At 49.5% G+C, this 27,627-nt stretch overlaps 1 protein-coding gene across 4 annotated transcripts in view; it reads left to right on the forward strand.

Moving 5' to 3' along the window:
- Ptpn5 (protein tyrosine phosphatase non-receptor type 5) overlaps positions 1–27,627 on the forward strand; it is a 55,385-nt gene that overhangs the window by 17,469 nt on the left and 10,289 nt on the right. Inside the window, exons 2-6 of one of the 4 annotated variants that reach the window (XM_013149800.3) lie at positions 4,729–4,803; positions 25,397–25,590; positions 26,118–26,225; positions 26,462–26,545; positions 26,944–27,185. In XM_013149800.3, coding sequence (XP_013005254.3) covers positions 4,779–4,803; positions 25,397–25,590; positions 26,118–26,225; positions 26,462–26,545; positions 26,944–27,185 — 653 coding nt within the window. In that variant the 5' untranslated portion in view covers positions 4,729–4,778. The remainder of the gene's footprint in view (positions 1–4,728; positions 4,804–25,396; positions 25,591–26,117; positions 26,226–26,461; positions 26,546–26,943; positions 27,186–27,627) is intronic. The other 3 variants (XM_063256813.1, XM_063256814.1, XM_063256815.1) reach the window with 3 other exon arrangements.

A 27,627-nucleotide genomic window follows, 5' to 3' on the forward strand; every position in this document is an offset into this window, starting at 1 on the left:
ATGAGCACTGGACAGAGTTAGCATCCAGGAAGCCTCGTAATAGTACCTGCCACCTCCAGACAGAGCGATGGTGCCTCAGCCCTTCCCAGACAGCCTCTGCTAGCCACTCCATCCTGCCCACAGCAGCCTTGAGCTTGGAAAGTTGGGGTGGTTGGTGCGTTCTGGGTCTCCAGCTCCCAGCACTGTTGGAGTTAACTATAAAGTAATGTTAGTGCCAAAGACACAAATCAACAAAGGGGATGACATTCAAGTGACAAAGGGCTTAGATTCTGACTATCTTATAGGTGAAGACTCGGGTCCAAAGGAAGGAAAATCTCTCCCAAAACAGGCTTGTTGGGAGTGTGATGTGTAAGGGTAATCTAGTTTGTAACAGCACTGTTCACAATAACCAAAAGGCAACCAACAACTCAGATATCCATCAGCTGATGAATGGACAAAGTCCTGTTTATACTGTGGAAAAGTATTCAGCCATTAAAAAAAGATGAAAGTACAGTACTGATAATGGTATCAGCTTGGGTGGAGACAGAGAACATTATGCTAACTGAAAGAAACTTGATATAAACGGCTACACATTGCATGAATCCGTGCATATGAAATGTGCCCAGTGGGAAAGTCCATAGAGAAAGGAAGCAAATCAGCATTTGCCGGGGGCTGGAAGGGAGCGGAGGATGGCTGTGGGGAGATGCTGAGCTGGAGCTTGGCCACACATCCAGACTAGAGCAAGGCCAGCCCTGGGAACCTGGAGCACCAGAGGGAGCCATGTGAGCAAGTTGTTGGGTCCACAGCAAAGCCAGTCCAGCAGGGGTCTGCCTTAATGCTCCCTCTTGTTAACAGCAGCACAGACAGCTCTGAGAGTGTTCCCCTTTCAGTGTTCTCAGCAAAACACTGAGGCTTTGCATGTTTTGGCCCTATCATGCACTTCCACCATCCCCCCTTTTTTTACTCTGTATAAATAAAGACGTAGACAATGCTGGGGTGTCGCTGCCTCTCTATCAGACAGGCCAGGTACACCCAGTCTTAGCTTTCCTTTTAGTGTGTGTCTACTTTTTCCTTACTCTCCTGTTGCTCCCTCTCAAGACCCCACTGGCTGCACGGGTCACAGCAGTTGGATGTAGGGGCTTTCCTTTTGGGATGCTAAAATACTCCTGAAATAGATAATGATGCGTCACAACATTATAACGTGTTAACCGCTACCGAGTTGTGGGGCTTAACATGGTGACTCTTTTGTCACAATGAAAAAATGAAAGTAGTTTGGGACTAGATCAGATACCACCACTGAATCTAATGTCCTCTTCCTGTTACCAACCTGCTCCAGCCCAGACAAAGTGTAGGGAGTCCATGCAACCCTTTTGATTCAGAGAGGCTGCAGTCCAGTGAGAGAGGGCTTCCCACTCAGAAGACAGGATTCCTGCCTGGGCTGGTGGTTACTCTGAGGCCTGGAGGCCCGTCTGCTTACCATCCCACTGACCAGCCTACTTCTGGGCAGCTCCAAATATTCGTGCATCTCAGGCGTCTGAGCCTTGGTCTTACCATTTGTACTGCTGAAGACATATTGTCTTGCACCTAGAAAAATCCTTTGAGAACGAGCCCCTGTCTTTCCACTGTCCCTCACCACACACCAGGTTGAGTCCTCTGTTTTATAGTCAGTGAAGGAAGCATTGGGGTGCAATCCTGTCTGTCTCCCCAGAAAGACTGGAGCTGTGAGAGGGACTGGCTTGTCCATGCCTCACTCCTGGGGTGACTCTGGGCCTTGCTTGCTGGAGGCCCAGAGCTGGAGGCACTTGCTGAATGAGCACCTTTATCTGCGGGATGGTCTGGTTCTAAGAGCAACATTGGGGGGCCAGCCCTGTGAGTTGCTGCCTGTTGACAGGGGCCATTTTCTGCTCCTGTTGCCTGGCTGATAGAAGTAGAGGAGGAGGAGGAGGAGAGAGAAGGAGCCTGCAGCAATCCATTACAGGCTGCTATTTCTGCTCCTGGTGGGCAGGGAGGAGCGCAGTGGCCAAGACTGGGCTTCTTCATCCAGCTTGAATGGGCCTCTCTTCCCTCTGGAAATCTGATTAAACCCTGCCCTGAGCAGCCTAGACATGCAGCTTTCAGCCAGGGGCGCCTGGAATTGCTCGCTGGCAGGGCAGAGCAGTGGGCTCTTGCTCTATTTTCCTCTGTAGCCGAGAGGTACTACTCTTTCTGCTTTTCTGCTTATGAAATTAGTCATTTTCTAGGAAGCTTATTTATAGAGTCCACAGCACGCACACAGCCCTGAGCTATTCTGAACGAGGCTGGTGGCCTAGAGGCTTAAGATGTGACAGCAGGTGTGAGTCACACGTGAGTCCCCTCCAGAGGTAGCTGGACACTTTGGTTACCTTTGTGCCCCCCACCACTGTGGGTGCCCTCCTGAGGTGAAGAGAGCAAGCTCAGGATTGGGAGGCTGGGGCAGGGGTAGAAGCTCTGGAACCCAGTCCCTGGGGCCCCTGAAGTCAGACCCACTTTCTCTGCCGCAGTTTCCCCTCTGTGAAATGAGAGGCCCTCCAGATCTGCGGTTCTCTAATCTAAACAACAGCTGTGGGGGGAAATTCCAAGTGGCTTTGCAAAGAGCTGTGCACACATAGCTCAAATAAGGGCTGTGTTTGAGGTCCCTTATGCTTCTCCAGAATGTAGAGGCAACATTCACTTATTGCACAAGTGTTTGTTTATTAATTGAACACTCTACCGTGAGCCAGGTACAGTGCTAGGCTTTGAAAATACAGTGGTAAGTAAACCAGACGTGGTGCCCTTTGTAGCCCACATGTAGCCTGTAGTCTGACGGCCAAGACTGACATGTCAAGCAGTGGCATAAATTAAAACGGAATTCCCAGCCACATCAAGGACTCTGAGTAAAATGTGCTGGGAAACCGAGCTGGAGGAGCCCTGCAGGCAGAGAACAGGTGAAGAAAAGGGCCTGTCTGGAGCTGCTGGAATGCAGAAGTGAAAAGAAAGATTAAATTAAAATTAGAGAGTTAAAGAGAGCCAGTCCGTGCAAGAGCTAGTAAGCTATGTCAAGAATTTTTCTCTGTTATAAGTAAATTAGGATGCCATAAAAATGTGGTTTCAAGGAGTTTGATGTGGTAGGTTTTAGTCTGAAGGAAATGACTCTTTCTGAAGCTGGCCCTGTCCAATTGTACAGGTTGTAAACTATGTGGTCTATGGAGGACATGTGCTTTGGCAGTGGGTGGAGAATGTTTTAGCATCCAGCCTAGGTGGGTGCCAGAGACGATGAAACAAAGAGAGCCCTTAGCGTTAGACATTTCCCTTAGACTTCGTGTCCCTCTCTCTGTAGAAGACTGGGCTCCGGGACTTAGGATTCTCGGAGACCTTGGCAAGTGGAATGAGGAAGAAAAATAAAACAATTCCATGGAAAGCACAAGGTATCAGAGACAGAAGGGTTCCCTCCATCTGGCCTGTCAGCCCTTAATAATGTAAAATCTATGATTGGGCCTGAAATAGGCCCCAGGGCCAGTAGAGGGGAAAGATTGGTTGCAAGGCAGGTGGGCAGAGAGACCGCGGCCTCCTGAGTGTGTAGGAGTGTTGCACAGGGCATCCCTAGGAAAGATGCTTTGGGTTGCCAGTTTCAGAACACAGATCCTACCAGCTTCACTAAAATGTAGGGATCTGTTGTGAGGATCCTGGGGGGTCTCTTGGACTCAGACATCCAGGCTCAAAGCGGAAGGAACAAGACAGGTCTGAGGCCCCAGCTGCCCACCTTTCAGCCTTCCCTGCAGGGCACCACGTGGCCGTGACTCGGCACCAGCAACCCAAGTGCCAGGCCCTGCAGAGCACATCATAAACTGCAGGCAAAGGAGCTGGCGGGCCCCGCTGGGCTTGTGTATCCAGCCTTGGGTCAGCTGGTGACTGCCAAGGGTCAGAGACTGAAGGGTGGGCAGGGACATTTCGACTCTCATCTGCATTGCAGGCCCTTGCCAAAGTAGGGGATCTCAGTGGGTGCCGTGGCTGCCCTTGGGGTACAGCGACTCTAAAGATATTTTATGAGGTACTGCTCATCTCCTGCAACCTTTTTCCAGCTTACCAGGTAAAGGAGAAAAGCTTTAGAACTAGAAAGAAGAAGACTCTCATTTCAAAAAAGAACATTAAGAAGGTGCAAAATGCATCATTACGACTGTTCCCAGATGTTTCAGGAGAAGAGGTCTACCTGCTGCCTGAGACACGGGGCACTGGCACATCTGAACTGTGTCCTGCCCACACCCCTCTTGCTGCTCATCTCTTATTCAAAACACAGTAACTAGGAGGCAGAATAGCACAGAGATCGGAGCCTGAGCGTGGAGTACCAGATTATAATTTCATACCCAGCTCTAATGAGCTGTGTGACCTTAGGCAAGTTGCTTAACTCTCTGAGCCCCTTCAATCCCTGATTCATGGGAGTCTGAGGAGGTCTCGGTGTACTGTGCAGTGCAGTAAAGTTTGTGAAGGGCTTTGTACATACTAAGCCCTCCTTCCATGGTAGAGAGGTTGATGATGGTGGTGATGGTGATTTTACAGGGAAAATGCCTGCAGTTCTCCACTCCCGCCTTTGCAGTGACCCATGACAGGTTCGTATTTCCTTCAGGTGTCTCTGGTGAAGCTGGGTTGCTCAGAGGGCCCCCGAGTGCATGAGAAGAAGCCCTTAACCTGTTGGCCCAGGGTTTCATCTTGATCCCAGCTCAGCAGCCTCCTCTCACGTTTTCCCTCCTACTGCAGGAGAGAGACAGAACCGAACTGCTGATGACTGCACAGGAGGAGCCCTGGACATGTGCTGCAGTGAGAGGCTGCCAGGTGAGTCTCCCCGGGGGCCCCTGAGCTCCCGGAGAACAGGGACAACTGGGTGGGGGTGGGGGAGGAGAGCCTGGTGGCTGTGAACTTGCTGGAGAAATTATGCTGCTCCGAGGTCTTAATTTCTGGGGGATTTGGCTTTTGTGTTTTTGAGACAGGGTCTCACTATGTAGTTCAGGCTGGCCTTGGGCTCACTTGGAGCCCCAGCTGGTCTCAAACTTGCAATGATCTTTCTGCTTCAGCTTCCTGGGTGCAGAGATGACAGGAGTGTGCCAACTTTAAATGGTAACCAACTTTAAATGGAGATTTGTTTTTCTAATCCCTGATGTCTTTCCATCCTCTTATCATTGGGAGTCACTCTAGGCTCACTTAGAGGAAGAGCAGGCAGCCCAGAGCATGCTGGGAAATGGAGGGAAGCAGGAAGGTTGGGGCCTACGGCCAATAAGGATAAGAACATTGGCTGGCAATGTAGGAGGGCAGGGAACAGACCTCAATAGGTAAGAACGGGAGACACAAACCACATGAGTACAGCCTGCACCAGGAGGGGAGAGGATGTAGTGCAGAGCTACCTGCACCCTTGCTGAGGGCCCTGCTCAGTGTGCACCTGCTGCTGCTGGAGACTCCAGAAGTCCCCTGGTGGGATTCTAGCTGTCTGCTCCCCGGCCATGGCGGTCACAATGGAGACACGACCAAGGCTCCCACCCCACTGGGCAGCAGCACTTCTGTCAGTTGGAGATCACAGACCCAGGCTGTGATGGACCAAGACAGGATTTTAATTTTTTCTTTTTATAAATGTTTTTTATCTCTTCTATGATTTTTTTTTTTTTTTTTTTTTTGAGACAAGGCCTTGCTATGTAGTTCAGGCTGTCCCTGAACTCACTGTGTAGCCCAGGCTGGCATCAAACTCAAAGCAGCCTCCTGCCTCAGCCTCCTGAGTGCTGGGATTACAGGTATGAACCACCATAGCCTGCTATTTTTAGCTTTTTTTCATCACATTGCAATAAGTAGCTACTTATTCACACTCGTGTGAGTGCCTGCTTCCTGATAAAAAGGCTCAGACCCCTTGAGTGAGCCCCTTGGTGCAGTTCCCCCATTGTCCAGTAGGGGCACCATTGCTCATTTGAACAGCCTGTCCAGCTGTGGAAGGAGCCATCGTCATGGAGATTGGAAACAGCTGGCTGGAAGAGAAGACTCCTCAGAAGGCTGTTGTGTGAAGGGGGCAGACCTGTTGTTTGTGTCGTAGGCAGATGACACAAGCCCAGTACCTGCACATGAAAGAGGCCCGATAGCCCACAGGATATGCGACTTTCTAACCATAAAAGTGGTCCAGTCATAGAACTTAATGAGTCCAGAGGAAGAAAATGAGTGTCTCATCGCTAGAGGCATTCAAGAATTGCGAAGATAGGCCCTGGAGAGGAAATTTCCACAGTGGGTGGGAGGTGTAGATGACATCAAAAGTCCCTTTCAACTCCGAAACAGTTCTGTGATTCAGAGATGACTCATAGCATTTGGAGATGGTTCTACAGGCAGGGATGGCCCCACTGGCAAGGAGAACAACCCATGGAAAGTAGGACATGATGCATAGGAGTCCAGGGAGTAACGTGGTGTGGAGGACAACATGGGGTTTGGCGTGTGAGTCTGGTTATTCTGCTCACAGACTGTGTTTCCCTTAACCTCGGTGAACCTCCAGTCCTTTGTAAAAGAAAACAAAAGCCACATAAATACTTATCCTTACAAAGGTCCTGGAGGCATAAAAAATGTAATCAGTCATTCATCAAATACCTGTCGAGCAGCTGCTACATCTGGGGTAGCGTAGTGCCTCCCCCGGTAAAGGTTCACGGATGAGTTCTGCTTTGAGCTACTTCTGAAAAATGGGATGAAGCCATAGCAGAGATAATGAGAAGCACAATGTGTTTAATTCTCTCCCTCCATTCCTCCCCCAAAGCCAGCACACAAGGTAGAATGCAGGCACAGTGTTAGTCATGTGCGTTGAAGCTGGCGCCTTGCCTTCCTTACACGGTACCCTACAAAGTTGGAACCATCGCTACCCCCACCTTAGAGATGTGACCACCCAGGCCCAGGGAGGCCAGGCTTCCTGTTCAAGGTTACTTAGCTGGTGTTTGGTAGAGGCGAGATTCAGCCCAGGCAATCTACCTCCAGAGCCAGATGCACCCGTTCTGCCCTTGTTGTCCCTATGGAGCTACTGTCATTTTCCAGCACCCTGTGGACTGAGACAGAATTAAGGGATGTGTGTCCCCAGGGAGGAGTTTGGAGGAGGTAGGTAGTGTCACTATGCCTGTCCCTTTCTGTGTCCCTCCTTTGAGAAGCCTTTTCTACTGCCAGGCAAGATGAGCCCACCGTAGATTCCCATGATGCCATCCCAGGATGGTGTTGCAGTCATTATGTGTCCTCCATGGAACTGTGAGCCCTGTGAAGGCAAGTAGCTCTCTATTTTATCAGTCCCTCCAAGCCCAGTATTTATACACTCATTTCTTCATTCATTCACTATTAATTGAGCACCTACATATGCTGGGTGCTACTGTAACCCCTGGAGATTCAACATTAACCACACTAAGAAAAGCTCCCCATCACAGCACAGTATTTTATGTGCTGAGTAAGAGCAGGGGCTGCACACCCACCATATTTGCAAGAAAGCAAGCAATACAGTGGGGTCATCCAAGGGTCCCCCACATCTACAAAATGGCAAGAATCATAATCACTGCAATGTAGGATTGTTGGAGGATGATTTGATGAATTAATAGAGAGCTTCACACGGGGCTGGCACGTACCAAGTGCTATATAGGCATTTGCTATTAAAGGAAACATAGGCAGTAAGTGAGTAAGATAGATAATCTGGCAAATAGCGCTAAGTGTTATAAAGGAAATTAAAAAGTGGGTGGGAAAGACTCAGAGGTAGTTTGGCATTGTAAATATGTGGACCTGACTTGGTGTGGGGTAGGTTACCATGAATGTTTGCCAGCCAAAGCCCCTGACCTAAACTGCCACCTGGACATGAAAGGAACAGCAGTGTATAGGCCAGGAGAGAGCCATGCATGCTGCAAGCAGTTGCATAAGGCTGGTGTAAAAATACAGCCCTTGAGTCCTCTCTTCCCCTCCCCGCTGCCTTCCCCGCTGGGAAGAGGCAGGCAGAGTGAGGACCAGCCATGCCTGGGTGACTCATTCAGTCCCACACATACCTCTGGGCAGGGCGACACTGCCACAGCTCCCAGCCATGGTCACCCAAACCTGAGCTAGCATCAGGCGGGTCATAGAGTCCTCTCAGATTGATCTTTCCAGAGTGAAAGCATCCCCAGGCATCTCAGCACTCCCAGGCAGCTCACACAGACCCTCCCCCACTCCCACGTGTGTGTGCACACTCGTGTTCTCACTTGACACAGCCACGCGCTAACGCACACACGTGCACATACCCACACAGTCACCAGGCACGTGGCATGCCTCGTTCCCACAGGGCCCTGTGGGGGCAGGCACATACCTCCAAAGGACACACACCTGCGTGTCTCCTTCCTCTTGCACAATCAGCTTTCTTGGCTCCACCGCTCCATCCACCCGCTTCCCCCACGCTTGCTTCCAGGACATAGACAGACTCGCTAGCATTTTCCATCCCCCTTTAGGCCTGTCTCTCCCCCATTACTGCACCCCACCTCTCATACACATGCATAAAAGCTAGGATTCTCTGCAGTCTCTGTCTTCTTCCCAGGCCTTTAGTCATGCACACTCCCCGGTCCTGTTGCAGGCGAGGTGGTTGCAGGTAGGCACTGCCTTCTCCACCGCATGGGTACACAGTGCTGTCTCCCTTCTGTACACACTCATTTGCATGGTCCCCATCCTTCTCGCCTCTTTCCCTCTGCTTTGCTTGCTCCGCTTCACTCACTCACAGTCACCCAAACACACTGGTGTATTTAAACCCCTCTCCCCCTCTTCTGTGCGTAGGTGTTCATATTTGCAAGAAGGCATGCAACAAGGCTCACGCTCAGCCCTCTGCTCCTTGCCACCACCAACACCAATGTGGCTGTAGCCTGGGATACAGGGAGGAACTAGATAGCACTAAGTGTCGCTGATGACCAGGACATGGGATACAGCAGTGTCACCAAGTCTTGCTTTGATTGTCTCCAACAGGCAGATCTATGGGCATCCCAGCACCTAGCATTTTCAGGACTCAGGCCTGATCACAAATGAAGGCCCTGTGGTAAATTACCTCCTCCCTGTTCTGCACTGCAGAGGAGACCCCCACATGCATGCATGTGTATTCAGGTGTGGTCCCACAAGCAGAAGCAAGTGGCTGCCCTTTGGCCAACTCTCAAACCCAAGGGAAGAGGAAACAGTGTACCCTCCCTAGAAGGATTTTCCTGGGAAAAGACCCATGCAGCCAGCAGGCCATTTGGCTGGGGAATTCTGTAGTCCTAGTAGCCAGAGCTTGGCCTGGAAAGGGAATAAAGGCCAGGCACTCATCAAAGTCTTATAGGGGACTGTCTCCAGGACTTGGGGATATCTCACCCCATAAGGAGTGGCATGGCCAGAGGAGGGGAATGCAGGGCTCAGGTCAAAAGTCAAGACTGATCTGGAAAGCAGAGTCCTCCCTGAGTCCCTTTACAACTGGCAGCTGGCCACAATCACGACTGTCCCTGCCACCTTGTGTGTTATGTAATAATCACTGGATTAATTCAAGGTTTTACATAATTAGGATGATGCCCTTTTTTTGTTTGGTTTGGTTTTGGTTTTGGTTTTTGGTTTTTTTTTTTTGAGACACTATGGGTCTCACTATGCAGTTCAGGCTGGCCTTGGGCTCACTTTGTAGCCCAGGCCAGTCTTGAACTTGTAGTGATCCTTCTGCCTCTGCCTCCCAAGTGCTGGGATTATAGGTATGTGCCAACGTGCCCAGCTAGGATGCTGCCCTTTTGGTAGGAATAGGTGACTTCTTGGGCTGGAGGCTCTGGGCCTCCCACTGCACCTTAAATGCTGGTGCCTTGAAGCAGTACCCTGCCAGCCCAAGGCCCAGTGTTCTCCCTGTGTCATCCCAATACAGGGTCACCAGATAGACCCTCCTCTGAGGCCAGGAAGAAGGTCTAGGTCTCAGCAGAGGCCCTGCCCAACCTGCGTGCCATTTTATAAAGTAAATGGGATATAGGCCTGTATTGAGGAAGGCCTCATTGTGCTAATCATGCAGTGACTTCTGTCTGTCAAGAAGGATCAGGTCATGGCTTTCACACTGTTCCACCATGCCACTGATGAGGTCTTGCACCAGAGCCAATAAGGCCAATTGAAAAGGCAGCCTCAGACCCTTGTATTGAGCCAAATCTATTGAGCATTCACCAATGCTTGCCAGGTATTAGTGACACAATGAAGGGCACGACAGACATGCTGCCTGCTCTCAAAGACTACAGGACCCCATGGGAAGGTGATAATTGGGTGCCAGTTTGTGCCTGGAGGAACTGCTGCCAGGCATTTAGGGAGCTGGTAACTCACCACCTTCAGGGCCCTTGTCTCCCATCTCTTAACCCCTGGTCTTATAAAGATCCCTCAACTGGTGTCTGCTGCTGGTTCCAACTGTCCTGGGAGCAGATAGAGGAGCCCAGATGAGCAAAGGTAGAGAAAACAGACCTGCCTATAGTGACTTGTCTTTGACTCGAGTCTTCAGAATGGATAAAGAGAAAACGTGATTGGATGTGCTAGGACTCCAATGGGGTAGCATTCTGCAGCGGTATTGTCTAAAGAAGTACCACACCAAGTGCCCATTGGCCAGAAAAGGTAGAGGTCAGCTGTTCTCAGACACCAGGACAGATGTGGTGTCCTGGACAGACCTGGGCTTTGGGGAGACCCCCAGACCCCCAGACCTGGGTGCATATCCCAGCTGAGCCCCTGCAGCAGCGTGCTCTCCAGTAAATTATCTAACTGCTTCGAGCTTCAAATTCTCCACTAAACTAAGGATGGTAACGTTGTAAGATCTTCACAAAGATTTTTGAGGATGATAAGTTGATGGTGCAAAGTGCTTTCTACACAGTGCTGGGTAAATAGTAACTAATAATGATGCTAATGATCTTTCCATGATAAGGAAACCTCTGCATCTTTGCTGTCTTGTTCCCAGGGCTCAGGCATCAAGGCCAGGCCAGTCAAGGCAGTATGTTGTGTGGCTTTTCCATGACTCAATACCCTATGCCTAGGCCCCCACAGCGCCATCACAGCCTCAGGCTGGAGGAGTGCTATCTGCTTTCAGAGTCAAGCAGGAAAGGAGGACAGTGTTGGTAGGGGGGCAGTCATTTGCCCATTTTCCTCCACCAAGACACAGACAGTTCTGATAGTATAGGGAGCTATCTGGAGGTATGAGGATGCTAAAAAGAGTCTATGCACCCAGAAGAAAGAGCCTATAGTGTCCAAGCCCCTTGCCTTCACACAGCTGGCTGTCAAGGTCATTCAGAAACCAGAACATAAGTGAGCATCCACCATGTTCCTAAGACATGCAGTGACAAGTGCTGTCTCCTTTCATTTTGGCCTTGCCAAGTGACAAAGTACCGAGCAGTCAGGAAATTTCTTTACATCTTTCTAAAAATGTGTGTGTGTGTGTGTGTGTGTGTGTGTGTGTGTGTGTGTTTGGTGCATGCCTGTAATCCCAGCACTCAGGGAAGCAGAGGCAGGAGGATTGCTGTGAGTTTAAGGCCAGCCTGAGTGACAAAGTGAGTTCAACACCAGCCTGAACTGCATAGTAAAACCCTGTCTCAGACAAAAAATAAATAAAAAATTTTGACATTCTTCAGTTTCATTTGTTCTTTTCAAATCTCAGCATCTGTTTTGGTTGCTGCCTAAAAATTGAAAATGCAGTGGCTTCAGACAACAACCATTTATTTTCCCATGGCCTACAGGGTTCTGTGCGGCTCAGCTGGGTGGTTCTTCTGTTCTGCGTGGCGTCAGCCGAAGCTGTCCACTGTTCTCACCTATGCTGGCTGAGACAGTGTCTTAGGCAGCTTTCCTTGTGTGTCTGGAAGACAGTGCTCTTCCCCTTGACCTCTGTACATGCCTAGCTCAGGCTTCTTCACAGCATGGCGGTCTCACGGTCATTGGATTTGTATCCCCAGCTGATTTCCAAGGAGGAGGATTCCAAAGGGGCAAAAATAGAAGCTTCAAATCTGTTAAGGTCTAGGGTCTGAACAGCAAGTAACAGGGCCTGCTCAGATTTAAGAGGTGGGAAATAAATGCCACTTCTTGATAGATGTCTACAGAGTCTGCAACCATCCTGAGTTCCCTAGAGCAGCCTTCTAATTTCCTTCTGAATTTTCCTTCCCTCGCTCTCCATCCCATGTCCTGTTTTCCCCCAGGCTTCTGTTATTTAAGTTGCTCCCCATTAAGCTTAAATCTTTGGTCCTTTGGCTTTTCTTCCTTAGTTTCTTCTCCCTGCCGCTGCAAAGAGCACACATGTATATTCATGCCCACCCCATACATGTTATGTCTAAAGCATTTAAATCAAGATAATAAACTTGGAAACAAAATGTGTTCTGCCTTGTACCTTGTCCAGTGTTGTAGTCATGGGTTGCAAGGAAAACAATTAACATACAGGACACAGAATTTATAGTATTGTTTAAAATGGCCACCCAAGAAGTCAAACACAAAAAAAGTGCCAGAAATCTGTCCACATACTGGACCCCACAGCAGTGTCCTTCATGGGTCCAGCTGAAGACCTAGAGCCCATGACAGTGCTCCCCACCAGTGTAACTGGAGACCTACTGCCCACAACAATGACTCATGGAGGTCTGTTCACAGATCTGCCTGCACAAGGAAGACCAAAAGGTCAGTGGTGGAAACTAGAAAGTCTATGCAAGTGAGGTGGAAGAATCTGGGCCAGTAGGTTGAAGGTTCTGCACTGGAGCCAGGAAACAGTAAGGACCTGGGATCCCCTGAAATTACCACAACCATTCTCAAGAACAGCTGAGTCCATATCAGGAAGCCAGCATCACAAGCTTCTCCTGGAGACCTAGCAGCACACATCTTCTCCTCTGGAACCAGGAAAAGATGCTCAAAGTAAGGACCAGAGCTCCCCCCAAGTGAATCACAGCCACTCTCACCAGCAAGGTCCCAAGCTTCACTGATGATAACAGCCAAGTTTATATCACGGAAGCCAGCATGACAAGCTCCTCCAGGAGAACCAACAGCTCCAAACAACAGCAGTGCTTAGGAGAACCCACAATGTTACTCTTCTTCTCCAGATCTCCTTTTCATGCAGGCAACAATCCTCAGATGGACCCTCCACAGTCCACACAACACTGCCTCAGTTTAGCTGATGTTTAAATAGGCCATCAGTTTTCAATCCACCCAGTCAGTATGAATAGTTTAGAAGTCAGGTTAAAGTTACGACTTCTCAGAGTTCTGCACCAAAACGTGAGGTCTAGGGAAAGCCAATCTGACTTTGTCCGACCCAGGGACTATTAGATCTTCAAAAAGATTATCTTCCTGTTGAACAGTGTCTAGCTTCAGAGCATTTCTCCATCATGAACAAGATTACTTCGAATAGAGCTTCTGTCCTTCACCAGGCCCAAACCTAGGGCCACTGTGCCAATCTGAGCAGCCCACTCACAGGTCCTGGCATCCTGCATCAAAACCAACCCCAGCCTCTTAGACTTGCGTCTCTCCAGCCTGTTTTGAAAGTCTATATTGCCTAAGGAATAGATGAAACTGCTTGTGTTTTATTTTCCTGCACAACAAATTATCCTGCAATGCCATTTACTGTCTCACACAGTTTGTAAGTCAGGAACTCAGGAAAGGTTTCATCCTGTGATTCTGGCTCAGTTTCTCACATGTCAAGGCATTGACTGTTGCTCTAGGAATCGCAAGAGCTGACAGGGGCTAAAACTCCACTCCTAAGCCCTTTTACTGGTTGTTGGCACACTTGAGTTCCTTGCAGCCTGTTGGCCAGAGGTCTGAGCTCCTCTGCAAGCAGCAGGTCCCTCCCTGGGCTGTCTGAGTGGGCCCCCAAAGGCAGCTGGTTCCTCCAGAGTGACTGATTAAAAAGAGCAGGCAGGAAAAGGGAGCAAGAGAAGGCCCAGAACAGAAATCACAGTCTCTGCTAATCTAATATTAGTGGTGACATGCTGTCCCTCTGCTGTGTGTCGTCGGCCGTGCAGACTAACCCTGGTACCATGTGGGAGAGACTGCACATGGATGTGAATGCCAGGAGGTGGGGAGCATTGATGTGAGTGCCAGGAGGTGGGGAGCATTGAGGGCCACATTAGAGGATATCTGTCCTATTGCCTAAAAGTTGAATCCTTGTAATCCAAGAAGACATATTCTTAGAATATGCCCCTGTACAGAGGCAGCCAGCAAAGCATGGAATCCCCGCTCCCAGTAGAAAGAAAACAGAATGACTCAGAAGTCATAGGGAAAAAGTCCACCCACTAAGAAAGAAAAATACCGGAAAATACATCAAGAGAAAAACCAGTGCCTTTCCCAGTGTGGCAAGATTACAGATGATTTGGGTTTTCTTTATGTTAAGGGTTATTTCCATATCTTTTAAAAAATCATTCTTTTCTTAGAAGTCACGTCGGTGAACCAGGTCAGGGAAGAAGAGACCTAGGGTCTCCTGGGTAGTTGCTGTGCTGCAGCTAAAACTCGGGTCTTTCCCCTTTGAGGTCTGGGGTGCTGTTGCCAAGAAGTTGGGCCCTTTACCCGCCCATCCACTTCCAGGATGCAGACAGGATAAAGGGCCATCAGCTTCTCTTCATTGTTTTCCTGTTGGACACTGGTCCAACTTCAAACTCAGTGGTTTTGTTTCTGGTTTCCTTACTGGAGAACCCAGAGGTTACTGAGAGTATTTAGAGCATTGTTAGTCACATGCACATGGGTCATGGCCCACGGTGCGTTTTCAGTGGTCTGCATAAGGCCCCTTTCTGGTTTCCTTCACTTATTTATTTCCTTTCCTCTCCTGCTGCTGTGCTCCTCCCTCTGGCATGTGTTTCCTGTGCATGTTGCCCTTGAGAATGGGTGGTGGTGTTTCCTGTCCTGTGTCCAAATGGTTGCGGACTTGCAACAATTGGACTTAAATTTTTTTAACTTTAAAATGATTACAGGCGTTATGGTTTACACCTGTAATCCTAGCACTCAGGAGGCAGAGGCAGGAGGATCATTTAGAGTTCGAGACCAGCCTGGGTGACAAAGTAAACTCAAGGCCAGCCTGAACTGCATAGCGAGACCCTGTCTCAAAAAGACCAAATATAATAAATAAACAAAGTGATGTGAAAGCAATGCATATTCAATAGAAACTGAGCTTCAGACTTTAAATGTTGATTGTTTCCGGTGCTGATAGTGTGTGGTATGATCCTCAGCAGCAGCAGGGCAGGAGCAGTGAGCCATGGCTCCCAGGCAGCCAGAAGAGCAAACCACTGGGACTGCAGCTACCTGCATGGCTGAGCCTGATGCTCTGTTGGTTTATCCAGCAGGATCAAGTTGCCATATGTGCAAGGTGTGATCCCAATCTGCGATGCATGTTTAAAATTTTAAAAACTTATCACAGTAAAGGACACACTGCCCTCAACCCCCTTCAACATTCTCCCCCTTTCTTTGAATACCCTTACCCCATCATTCTTGCCACTCTCTGGAGCTGTTCGGAAGTCCTCTGTCAGGTGTTTGCAAGGTGTGATTCAAAACACAGTGAATGGGGGCTGGGGTTTAGCTCAACGGCATAAGCACCTGCCTTGCAAGCAGGCAGTTGTGAGTTCGATCCCTGGTACCGATAAAAAAAAAAAAGTAAAAAAAAAAAAAAAAAAAACAGTGAATGAGCTGGGCAATGGTGGTGCATTCTTGTAATCCCAGCACTTGGGAGGCTGAGGCAGGAGGATTGTCTTGAGTTCAAGGACAGCCTGGGCTGCACAGTGAGTTCAAGACCAGCCTAAACTGCATAGCGAAACTCTGTCTCAAAAAGACAAAAAAGGGCCGGGGATTTAGCTCAGTGGCGCATTCCTGCCTGGCAAGCCTGAGGTTCTGAGTTTGATTCCTGATACCAAAAAAAAAAAAAAAAAAAAAAAAAATACAATGAATGCTGAACTTGAATACCACACAGCAGAAGGACAGGCTCATAAGAACATTACGGTGTGTCCTCATTCACCTCAGCCACCAGTCTGGCACTGGTGCGGGTTCTGGCTCTTCCCTGCAGTTAAAAAGACCACGAAAAGTGACTGTTTTGAATCACTTCAAGACACCAAAGTAACCATAACAGCACAACTACATATACTCCGTAAAGAGGACTTGCAGAACTGCTTCATAAAGTGGCCAAAACAATGGGATGATTGTGCTTGAAATGAGAGAGCGTACTTTGAGGGGGCATGGGTAGAAATGTGTCCTTACTATAATAAGCTTTTTGAATTTAAACATTCACTGTATATTTTAACCTGCCCTATACCTTGCTGCAAGTACTCCTTGCTATGTCTCTGAACACTTGGCTGACAGTCGCCCTGGCAGTGGTGCCTCTACTCCCCCACTCTGCCACTAATAGTACGGGAAGGAGTGTTGGCTTGCTTACTCCCATAGGGACTGTGAAAATTCCCTTGGCATTCACACTCTGGAACAGAATCACTGGTTTCAAATCAGTTCCAGCAGAGGACCCAGAAGATGCTGGAGCAGAAAGAACCTGGAGGAGGAGGATGTCAGTGGAGCCTGGGGAGCTGAGCACAGCATGCTGGCCTTTCTTAAAGGCCGTGGCAAGGATTTTGGTCTTTAGCCTAAGATTAGAGGCAAGTCATTGAATTGTGCTAAAGCAGGGGGCCTAGGATTTTTTTCTTTAAAGCAGCTGTAGGTTTTCAGAGCTAGAAGGACTTTTAAAGACCCACTCTTTGAATTCACCGAAAGGCTGGGAGCTTACAGAGGCAAGAGGATGCCTGGCATCACACAGCCGATAGAATTCGAGCCCATTGTGCGTTTTTGGGATGAACCCCATAGAGGCTTGAAATCTGTTGACACCAATGTTGGTTGGGGGGAGTCTTGGTCATGTCTTGCTCTTGTCATCTAGACTTTCCTAGACCTCTAAGGGGTTTTAACAGACTCATCCAAGAACCCCAAGCTAGAACTCAGCCTCCCACTGCCATCGGGGACCTCAGGCCTCACACCTTCCAGATACCCTCAGGCTGTCCCATCCCCCTCATGCATCTGTGCCTAAGTCTCAGGCTCCAGTACCATTTTCCCAAGGCCTACACTGTTGGTTCTTTTTGTTCTCAGCCGGTGTGGGGGTGGGGTGCACCCTCAAGATTTCATTGACCCTTTTCACCCTCGTACTTTAAGGCCTCCACTCCAGGGAGGCTCAAAGAACCAAGCCATTGTTTGCAGCAACAAAGCTGTTTGCAATTTCCGATAGAACCGTTTTATTATACCCCATCCAAAGCATACTTGAGTTGCATTTTGTTTTGAAAGCTTGTTAGCATTCTGGAGTTAATTAACTGGCAGGCACAAAGCTGCCCTGCTTTCCCCACCCTCAGTCCGTGCCCACTCTATATCCGCTGACCCCAGTTTCCAGCCGGCAGCCTCAAAGTGCCTGCCCACGTCCAGGTGGGACTCCCATCATCTTTCCGGGGCTCATCTGGCAGATGAAAGGGTGATCCTCACAGCCGCCTCTCCCGCACGCTTCCCTCCCCACTCCTCCTCATCTCTGATGGCTTTGGCTGCCACTTCCTGAGCAGTCACCTGTCCCAGGCACGTTTTACCTCACGGCATCTCTACTGTCCTCTGAGATGAGTTTTAGGACACCTGCTTTCCAGGGGAGGACTGAAGTTCAGAGAGATTGTCACTTACGCAAGGTCAAGGAAGTAGCACATAGCAAAACCAGGCCACAAACCCCAGTCTGTAGGAGTCTAAAAGCTCTGGCTACCAGAAGCTACCTTTTTGGAAACAAATCTACTTGTTGGAATCAGGAAGAGTTGCAGTAGAGACTTCTAAAGGTCCAGACCCGGAGTTAGTCTGAGTTACTTGGAGACCTGCCTGCCTCAAGCTTTCCAGGCAGAGTCCCATTCCTGCCTGCCAGTGTGTCGCCTTGCATAGTACAGCCTCTCTGATGTCTGCAGACAGCAGTCAGCCCTACTGCAAGTCCAGCTAAGCTGCAGACACCCCTGGTTCCCAGACCTCTTTCCATCAACTTGGTCTCAGTCTTACTTTTCTGTGTTTCCCTCTCCAAAAAAGCCCCACACCCAGGGTATGGTGAACTCAGCCACAGATGGGAGAGCTGGAAGCGCTTCCTCAGGTAGCCTCCCCTCAGGACAGAGGAGGGGGCAGGCAGTGCAGAGTCCGGTTAGGACCAATCCTGAAGCCAGACAGCCTGGTCCAAGTCCTGGCTCTTCCATTCTTGAGCGCTGATGGCCTTGACCAGATCACTTCCTCTCGGCTCCTGTTCTCCCATCTGTAAAAGGACCATCCTATGACCTGTGTCACACACTTGAGTGAGTCACTAATTGTAAAGCAGTCCCGAAAGTCTCCTTTCCCCACCAGGCAGCTTTAGGGCAGCCAGCTTCCTTATAAGAAACTAACGAAGATCACAGACTTTTCTAACCTAGACTCACCATCCTGTGACACCACTTCTGCCACGTTCCTTTCTTCCTTCACTCACACTCAGCCAGGGAGGGGGACATGCACACCACCTTGGTGTAAGAATTTACACATTTTAAGACCACCACAGGAATTGGGTTGCACAGAGATCAAACAGCTTGCCCAACTCACATAACTGGTACGTGGAGAGCACTCACAGGCAGGTCCACGACTTCTTATGTCAGACTCTGTCTCCTTTTGTCATTGCCTTCCTGCCCACCTGGGGCATTCAGAGGGGAGTAAGATGTGGGCTCTGCCCTCAGCCAGCTTCCCATCCAAGACGAACTCACTGCCGAGCCAGGCCCATGGCATCGTGCTGCCTTTTCTGTGGATCTCTTGGTCATGATTGGGTGGAAGAGTTGGAAAGAGCCTGTTAAAAAGTCCCAGAAGCTGAGCTCTGTCATTCATTTATCTTTGTTGGGAGAAGTGAAATGTTTTTCATGCAAGTCCTATTGGTCAGTGCTGGATTAGAGACACAAAAACCTCTCTAGTGCAGGAAGTGAGTTTATTGATGGACCAGGCATCGAGCAGATGCTCAGTAAATGTTAGTCCAATGAAAGCACGGTTTGTGAGACTCTATCTTCACCCTACCACATACCCTCCAAGCCCTAGTTTGCCTGCTACACACCCAAAAACCAGCAGAAAGTCAAGCATCACCCCTCCAACTTCTTCTAGGGAGAACAGAGCTCACAGTCATGCCCAGCAAGGCCAGGCTGTCCCTCTCAGAGGGTCACTGTGGTGGCAGAAACAGCTGACTGGGCCTCTTCCTTTTAGACCCTTCTGGCACCTCTCTTGATTTTGTATGCAGGCTCTACCCAAGCAAAACTTCAAAGCAATCCTGACAGCCCTGTGTCCCGCTTTATCCCTCTTTGGGTTTCCATTTGAAATAAAGAGGAAGATCATTAAATTTGGAGGCCCATTTTCCTTTGTTTAAAAAACCCAGTTCGATCACTTCTAGGTAGTATGATCCTGGACAAGTCACTTAACTGCTTTGCTTTTAAGACTCTACAAGATGTGTGGTAAGATGAGAAAGTAATGCAGCCCACAGCACAGCTGTGAGTACTGAATAGCATCAGGTCCATGACGTGCTGGCTCATCATGTGGCTGCCTGGGTGACCTTGGGCAAAGACTTCCCTGTGCCTCCCTTTCCTCATCTGTAAAGGGTCAGGGTGGGTAAAGGCACACCTACCTTTGCTAGATAGTTGTGAAGGTTGAAAGTGTCCATGTATATATAAACCACTGGGAGCCAAGCTAGCACATGGTTATCGCTCAAATCTGTCAGCTGATGGTGCTTGTGGGTGCCCAAGTTCTGCCACTGACCAGCTGTCAATCTTGGACTGGCCGTGTATCCTCTCTGGATCCGTTTCTCCACCTGAGCAATGAGCAGGCTGGCTCAGATGTCCCTCACGACTGTGTAAGGTTGGCTGGGAGGTCACTCCCGGCCACACTGGAAAGCTGAATGGGACAGAGCCTCCCTCCTCTGTAAACAGGAACAGGCTGAGCCAACCTCCTGATCTGGTTTGGAGCCTCTGCCTGGGAGCTCAAAGGATGAGTCACTGACAGCAGCTGCTGCGGGCTCCAGCGGCACCAGCCCTTGGGGCAGAGTAGCTGTAGAGTCCAGTGGTGGGATTTGGCAGCAGGGATCAGAGTGACATCTGAAGGCCCCATGTGCTGCAGGGGACACCTGAAGGCCATTTGCCTGCCTGCCTGACGCAGGATGCCTGGAACTGAAGGATACACAGCCCTCACCTTGCAGTACTTTCCTGACCTTCACATCATTGAGCTGTGAGGATTCATCAGCAGGGTACCAGGCATTTAAACTACAGGTACCATCACCCACCTCTGGGCATTTGGTTAGGGTTCAGGGTTCCCATGGAAACAGCCTCCCTCCCTCAAACTCACAGTCCTCCCTGCTTTGCTTCAGGTGACCCTTTGTGACATGGCAAAACAGAGCCATTGCGTGACGTCAGCAAGCCCTGACATTAGTCTCAGATCTTACTTGGGCAAGGCATTGAACCTTGCTAAGCTTCAATGTCTTCACCCGGAAAATCTCCTTCACCCTGTACAAGAGGATAAGCCCGTGAGGAGCCCAATATTAAATCACTCGTCAGCAAGCTGCCTGTGAGTCAGGACTTCACATACAGCAAAGCAGCTACCTCACCGTAAAAACTGTTGAAAAGCCAGCCCTTGACACAAGCAGCCACCTCTCCCTGACAAAATGGGGCTGATGATGATAATGTCTACCTCAGAAGCATATGCACCTGCATGCGCAAAAGGGTTCTGGAAACTGCCCGGAGCCATCCCAGGAAGGTGACATTATGGTTCCCAGAATGAGACTGAAAGGAAAAAAGAGGGCAGAGCAAGGAGATGATGATGCAGGATGCAGGCGCAGGACAAAAGCCAAGAGGACAAATGGGCCCAGCACCCCAGTGGTCGGAGCAGGTGGAACTGTTTCGTTCACTGCTACGTCGCAGAGCTTAGCCCACTGGGTGGCAAAATAGACACAGTAAATGCTTCCTGAAGGCCGTGGAAATCGACCTCAGTCTTGACAATACTCAGTGCGTGCGTATCTGGTGCCCAATGAATATATGTTGGATTCATGCACAAATGAGCAGAAACAAATCAGAGAGGAGTTCCTAGCCCAGTTCTCCACTTCCCAGCTTTTTCCACACTCCTTACCACAGACCCCCACTGCCCATACAACTGGAGATTCTTGAGATCTGTGAATGCCCTCAAATTATATCATGCACACTTGAAAATGTACCATCCTGGATAAAAAGATGTCCAATTTCTGCCCAGGAAAACATGTAACTAAACCGTGCTCTGAAAGATGTACATCTGACAGTCATAGTGGCCACTCCTGTAACCTCAGTACTCTGAGAGCTGATGCAGAAGAATCATAACTTCAAGCTGGGCTTGAACTTACTAACATAGCAAGACCCAGTCTTGGGCACAGCAAAAATAAATAAGTAATTGTTTTTTTTAAGTCTGTCATCACCGAGCATGGTAGGACACGTCTATAATCCCAGTATTTGGGAGATAAAGCAGGAGGATCCTTACTAGTTCAAGACCAGCCTGGGCTACAAAGTGAACTCAAGGCCAGCCTGAACTGCATAGCAAGACACTGTCTCAAAAAGAAAAAGTCCAGTACGTGCCCAGATAATACCCATCACTTCGATCCAGCAGGCCAGGTGCCTCGTGTCTTTTTTTAAAATTTAAAAATCCTCATTTGTTTCTAATGTCTGCATACAGCGACCCATCAGCCTGCAGTCTTTCTCCTTCCCTTAGTGGGTAAGGCAGGTAACCTGCTGTTTTCCTTATACTCAGAGATGAACACACATACTCCGATGGGCTCGACTTCTCGCAGCTGTCCTGCTGGGTAGGCTTCACAGAGCTGTCGGTCTCTCATAGCCATCCCATCGCATTGCACGCCTTTCGACATGACAGATGAGAGGACCTGAGAGACCTGGAAACACTCACTAGGCTTTATGGTACCGGAACGCAGAACTTTTTTTAGTTTTTACTTTAATTAGTACCATTTTGCAGTACATAATGATTCCATTATGACAGAGCATTGGCAACATGTACATGATACACCGTCATTCTTTTTTTCATCCACTTCCTCTCCCCTTTCCTCCCCACCCTCCATCTCTGGTCCAAGTCCTGTGTGCAAAAGAACTATCAGAACTTTGATCTCTTTAAATACATTTTCTCACTATAAATATATGTTTATGTATTTACTGGAGGAAATGTAGGAAATGTCAGTGGTCACCCCTAATCTCATCCTCTCCCCGAAGAGACCTTGTTAACACCTGGTTTCTATTCTCACTTTTTGTGTACAGTATTTATTAAGCACTTCCTGAATATCAGCCATTCAGTTTGTTCTGCACTGTGCATTTCAAGGCCACCTGTAACCTCTTTCATCAGTCTCCGTCTTTTTCTAGGCACATGTATACTTCGTTCATTTTCAAGGCCAGTGAGATGGTGCTGTTTTATAACCTTGCCTTTCACACTCCATGCTTTCAAAATTCTTTCTGTGTTATTAAATATTCATCAACACAGTCATTTATAACGGCTGCATGATATGTTATTGCAGGCAAGTTTCGTGCTCCCCCAGACTGAGGTGCATGTACCCCAGAGGGCAGAGCCACGGGATGAAATGTCACACGTCTTCCTGAAGCATAATTTGATTCGAAGCTTTGGCGGGCAACATTTTAATATCAAAATGAGCGCAGATACACAGCAGTGTAGCATACAGAATGAGTTTTAAAACGAAACAGCAAAATTTAAACCTGTGTGAGTTTGCAGTTATTCTCCACAGGCATACATTTCTTCCCCTCTGAGCCTGGCAGAAACATCTGGACACTGAGTTCTAATTGAAGTAGCTTTTCTATGAATAAGGAAACAGACCAAAGGAAAAGAAGAGATTGAACCTTTTGATCTCTTTTTAACTGTTATTTCTTTCTATGAATATGTTTATATGTTTATTAGAAGATGTTTGGGATATGTAAATAAAATCACCTCTAATCTCATCCCCCCCACACACACACAGAGAGAGAGTTGTTAACAACTGGCTTATGCCCCATTTATTGTGTACATTTATCAAGTACTTCTGTGTGCCATGCATGTAGGTATTGCAAAGCTGGGTCACAGAAGCTGGGAGATCCTGGGCCCGGCCCCTTCCACTCATCCACATTGGGCATCATCACTTTCACTGCATGGGTGGGGACCTTGCCTTTAAGAAATCACCCCTCTCCTTGTCCGTGGCAGGAACTCTTGCCTTGCCACATGATCCATCTGCTGATGGCATTTCTGAGCTGATTGCTCATGGACGCATAGTACCTGTACCCTCTGTGTATAGATGTGTCACTCAGATTCCACTTCATGCACTGGATTGTAAACATGTATTTACTGGTTTGTCTCACCCTTGAGACTAGGAAAAAATTATGTGTTATTGTTTCACTCTGCCACTTACCGGATTCTTACAGTATGCCAGGGACCATGCTAGGTGTTTTATCAGTAGAACTCAGAGTCTTCATAACAGCTTTCCAAAGTTGTATTATTCCCTATTACCAGATAAGAAGACAGAGTAGAAGCCGTCACTTGCCTGTCAGCCTACACTCACTTAGTAAATACTCACTGTAGACTTACTTTCCAACACTTATGCTATTGGCAGTTATGATAAGAAAACTCAGTGCTACCATGCCAGCCCTCACAAGACTCCTAGTCAAGTAGAAATGATATTCTTCAGGTCCTTTTGCAAACCATAGCAAGCGTACCTGGAGTCTGGAATCCATCCACCTGCCTCAGACTGAACCTATCTTTGCCAGTTGCCAGCTAGGTGACAGTGGGCAGATTTCTTAATGACTCTGTACCTCCTCTTCCTCATCTGTAAAATGTGGATAATCACAGTACCAGCTACTGTGAAGACTTAACCACACAAACAAATGTAAAGCACTCAGCCTCACTCATAGGTAGGAAAGGAGCGGCACAGGGTGCTGGTGTATACTGGGGCAGGACTTACTGGCAGTGAAACTGATTGAGAGCTACAGTATGAATAGGAGTTACCTTGGCAGAGTGTATGGGAGGCAGAAGAAGGGAGCAGAGTGTTGGAGGGATGTTTCAGGCAGAGCACAGTGATGGACTCGCCTGTGGGACCCTTTAAGGTGTGGCTGGAACACAGTGGTTAGGAGCCAGGGTCAGCAGCTGGGAAGGAAAAGCCCATGATGCTGATATAGGGGTGTCTCCAGCACCGGGGCACACACTGTTGGTTAGGCCATGGGAGAAGCTCAGGAAAGGTTTATTGAGTGCATATTAAGCCTTGTGTGTTCAGCTGGCAATTGTGCCATATACACAGCGATGTGTGAACAGCTTCATCGCAGCTATCAAGCTGAACACATCCTTTTCGTTGGTCCCTCACTTCTTTTTGGTTGGTCCCTTACTACCTTATTTTTTTCAACCAGGGATTGAACTCACAGCCTCATGATTGGGCTCTTGTGCCTCTGAGCTGAATCCCCAGCCCTGGTCCCTCACTTCTTGATGATAAACAAAAACCTGAATTTGGGTGGGGATCTCCCACATCTGGGACTCATCCAGGGAAATGCCACTGGTTTCTCCTATAGCTAAAGGCTCAGTTCTGAGCCCGCAGTGTTCAGATGTGTTAGTTGTTGAGCTCTGGTGAAGTAATCTAGCAGAAACCGAGCCAGGAATGGGCACAGCAGAGCTTGTGCCCTTGAGGCCCAGCAAGAGGGACTCAGTGGGACTTGTAACAGTCCCAGTAGCACTTGAAACATGTAAACTCTGTAAAGCACAGTTAGAAAACCAGGGATTGAACCCAACCCCATTCTCCAGGGGAAGAGACTGAAACTCAGAGAGGGAATGACTGCTGAGATCACCCTAGTACAGGACAACCAGAACTGGATCCCAGACATCGGGTTTCAATTCTGTTGCACAGAGATTGTCCACCATGTCAGCCTGGTTGTCCCTACTCGCTTGCAGTGTGAGGGTTAAAGTCGAGGGGAGCGGCACATGGCAATGATCTGCTCAAGATTCTAGCTTCTATCCCCAGTCAGGGCACAGACCATGAAAGAAAAAAATCCAGAGAGCGGGCATGGGTGGGTTGTTCAGGTCACGGCCTGGTTGTGCTGCCTCTCCCTACCCTCACGGTTTTTGGTTTTTTTTTTAATTGATTTTGAGGTGGTTGTTTTTTGTTTCCTTAAGAAATGGAAAAGAATGAACTGCGTAAATACAACGATATTAACTCTGAAAAACCTCCTGCCATTTTAACTCTGTTACTGGAGAAATAAAAGAGAAATAATTTGTCCACCCACACTCAGCTCTTTCTGACGAAGGTAGGTGAATATTGCCTTGTTAATCGAGGGTGACTGCTGGAAATGGAGCCATGCTGACTGATCCCAGATTGAGAGCAAGCCACAGCAACCCCTAAAGGAGCCGTCCGAGGTGGGTCGGCAAAGCCTGTGTGCGAGCAGGGCCCCAGGTCACCACTGGCTGTGTGTCCGGCCTTCTGCAGGTCTTCCCCAGCCGGTAGTGATGGAGGCCCTGGACAAGGTTGAAGGGCTCCCCGACACGCAGAGAGAGATGCCACCGCCCCCAGCGCCCTCGCCGCCCTCAGAGCCTGCTCAGAAACCGCCACCTCAAGGCGCTGGGAGCCACTCCCTCACCATCAGGAGCAGCCTGTGCCTGTTCGCTGCCTTGCAGTTGCTGGTAAGGATATTACAGGCCTCGAAAGAGCCTGGAGAGAGGGTGGGTTGGGGGCCAGCCCTCCACTACCTCCCCACTATGGCCACCTGAGCAGGCGGAAGGACGAGGGGCTTCCTCAGTAACCCCACATTTTCAAGACCGGTGTAAGAGGAAAGCTGGGATTCTGGGCAGCAGTCTGAATAGCAAAGCCCCTCAGGCCCTGTCTTCCGTAACCCGAGAACCAGGAACAAGAGGGCCCCAACCCTTGACTCCCTTGATCCTGCGGACTTCCTGTCTGTGGAGCTGTTCTGGGAGACTTCCTTTCGCATGTACCTGTGATGTCCCTTCTGGAAGGGCTTTGTCATGGCTGTCATTAGTCAGCTTTTCTCCAGGGACAGTCCCTGGGACCTCCTCTGGGTTCACGGCAGCTGGGCCCAACTCTTAACTGCCCAGTCTGAACCCAAGAGGTGCCCAGGTTGGGGCTGAAGGTGACAGAGGGGCAGCAGGGAGCCCCAACTCTGAACTCAACCCATCCCTCCTGACTGCCCCAGCTTGCCTGTGGGGTGCTCTGGTTCAGCGGCTATGGCCACATTTGGTTGCAGAATGCCACAGACCTCCTCTGCACCTCGCTTACACTCCTGACACAGCTGGGACCCACGGTGAGTAGGCTCTGGGGAACGTCGGGGTCGGGAATCACTGGAGGACTCCAGTCCCATCTAGCCCAACCCCAGGAGGGGCTTCTCTAAACCCAGGAGACTTCCGAGCCCCTGGCGTTCTTCTGCCTTCCCCATCCCAGACGTGGGATGCAGTGTTTAGAGCCTCTGTTTTGTCGCCCTGAAAATGGAAGAAAACTCTGCCCCACTACCACCCTGACCTGTTGTCTTATGTCCACCAGGCCTGGCTGGGCTCCGGGACCTGGGGCTTCCCCAGTCTGTTGCTGGTCTCCCTGTCTGTGGGCCTGGTCCTCGTTACCACCTTGGTGAGCCCCATCCTGACCCAGTGCTTTCCTCCTCTGCCCTCGGGGTCTCAATTCCTGCCTGCTCCTGACTGCAAGCTAGATGTTCTGGGTGGGACAGGGACAGATACCCATCTCCTTCCACCAAGGTGCCCAGCCTGAGGTGCAACGCTCCTGCTTCCTAAACATTGCTTTGCTGTGTTCTGGGGTAGGGAATTGGGCCGAGGCAGGGAAACCCCAGGCTCTACTTAAAAGCTTGAATCCACAAGAGACTGGGGACTGGGGGGAGGGTGTGGCTGGCAAGAGAGTGGGGCCTGAGCTCCCGTTTAGGTAAGTGGCAGTGGCTTGTAAACAGCTCCGGGAACTTGAAGGGCTTGATGTGGTAGAACCTGTGGTCCCCAAATCCTTGTGCTCCCAACTAGGTGTGGCACATCCTGAAGGCCCCCCCAGAGGCACCGACCCCACTGCCTCCGGAGGACAGGCGCCAGTCTGTGAGCCGCCAGCCTTCCTTCACCTACTCGGAGTGGATGGAGGACAAGGTGGAGGATGACTTCCTGGACCTGGACCCCGTGCCTGAGACACCCGTATTTGACTGCACAATGGACATCAAGCCTGAGGCCGACCCCGCCTCGCTGACCGTCAAGTCCATGGGTCTGCAGGAGAGGTGGGAGGGGTGGAGGAGGAGCGGGCTCCTTGGGCCATGGGATACCATCTGACTCCGGTTGCCCAGGACAGAGCTAGCCTCGTAGCTTAGCCAATGTAGACATTTACTCATCGGGTGACTGATGTAGATTAAAGCGGCTCACAGCGAACACTATCAGATCCTGTTCTGCACACGCACTGGTAGGCACAGCAGGAGTGTGCTCTCGGGCTCACAGGAGTGTAAAGGGCAGGTCACCTGGCTGCAGGGCTTTTCAGGGCCTTTAACCTGCCTATGTCCACTGTAAACCAGCAAGGGCCTAGTATGTGGCACTTCCCGAAGTCATTTGGCCACAGAACCCTTGTTTTCTAGAGCATCCTTGGGGATCTCAGAGCCTGACTGGGTCACGAAGCTCAAACAGGTCAAGTTAGCCACAGAGGTTACAGAAAGAGCCCTGGATGAGGAG

Source organism: Cavia porcellus, unplaced genomic scaffold (genome assembly GCF_034190915.1).
Source record: "Cavia porcellus strain 051 isolate PalLab524CR breed Dunkin Hartley unplaced genomic scaffold, mCavPor4.1 scaffold_9, whole genome shotgun sequence".
Taxonomy (NCBI): Eukaryota; Metazoa; Chordata; class Mammalia; order Rodentia; family Caviidae; genus Cavia; species Cavia porcellus.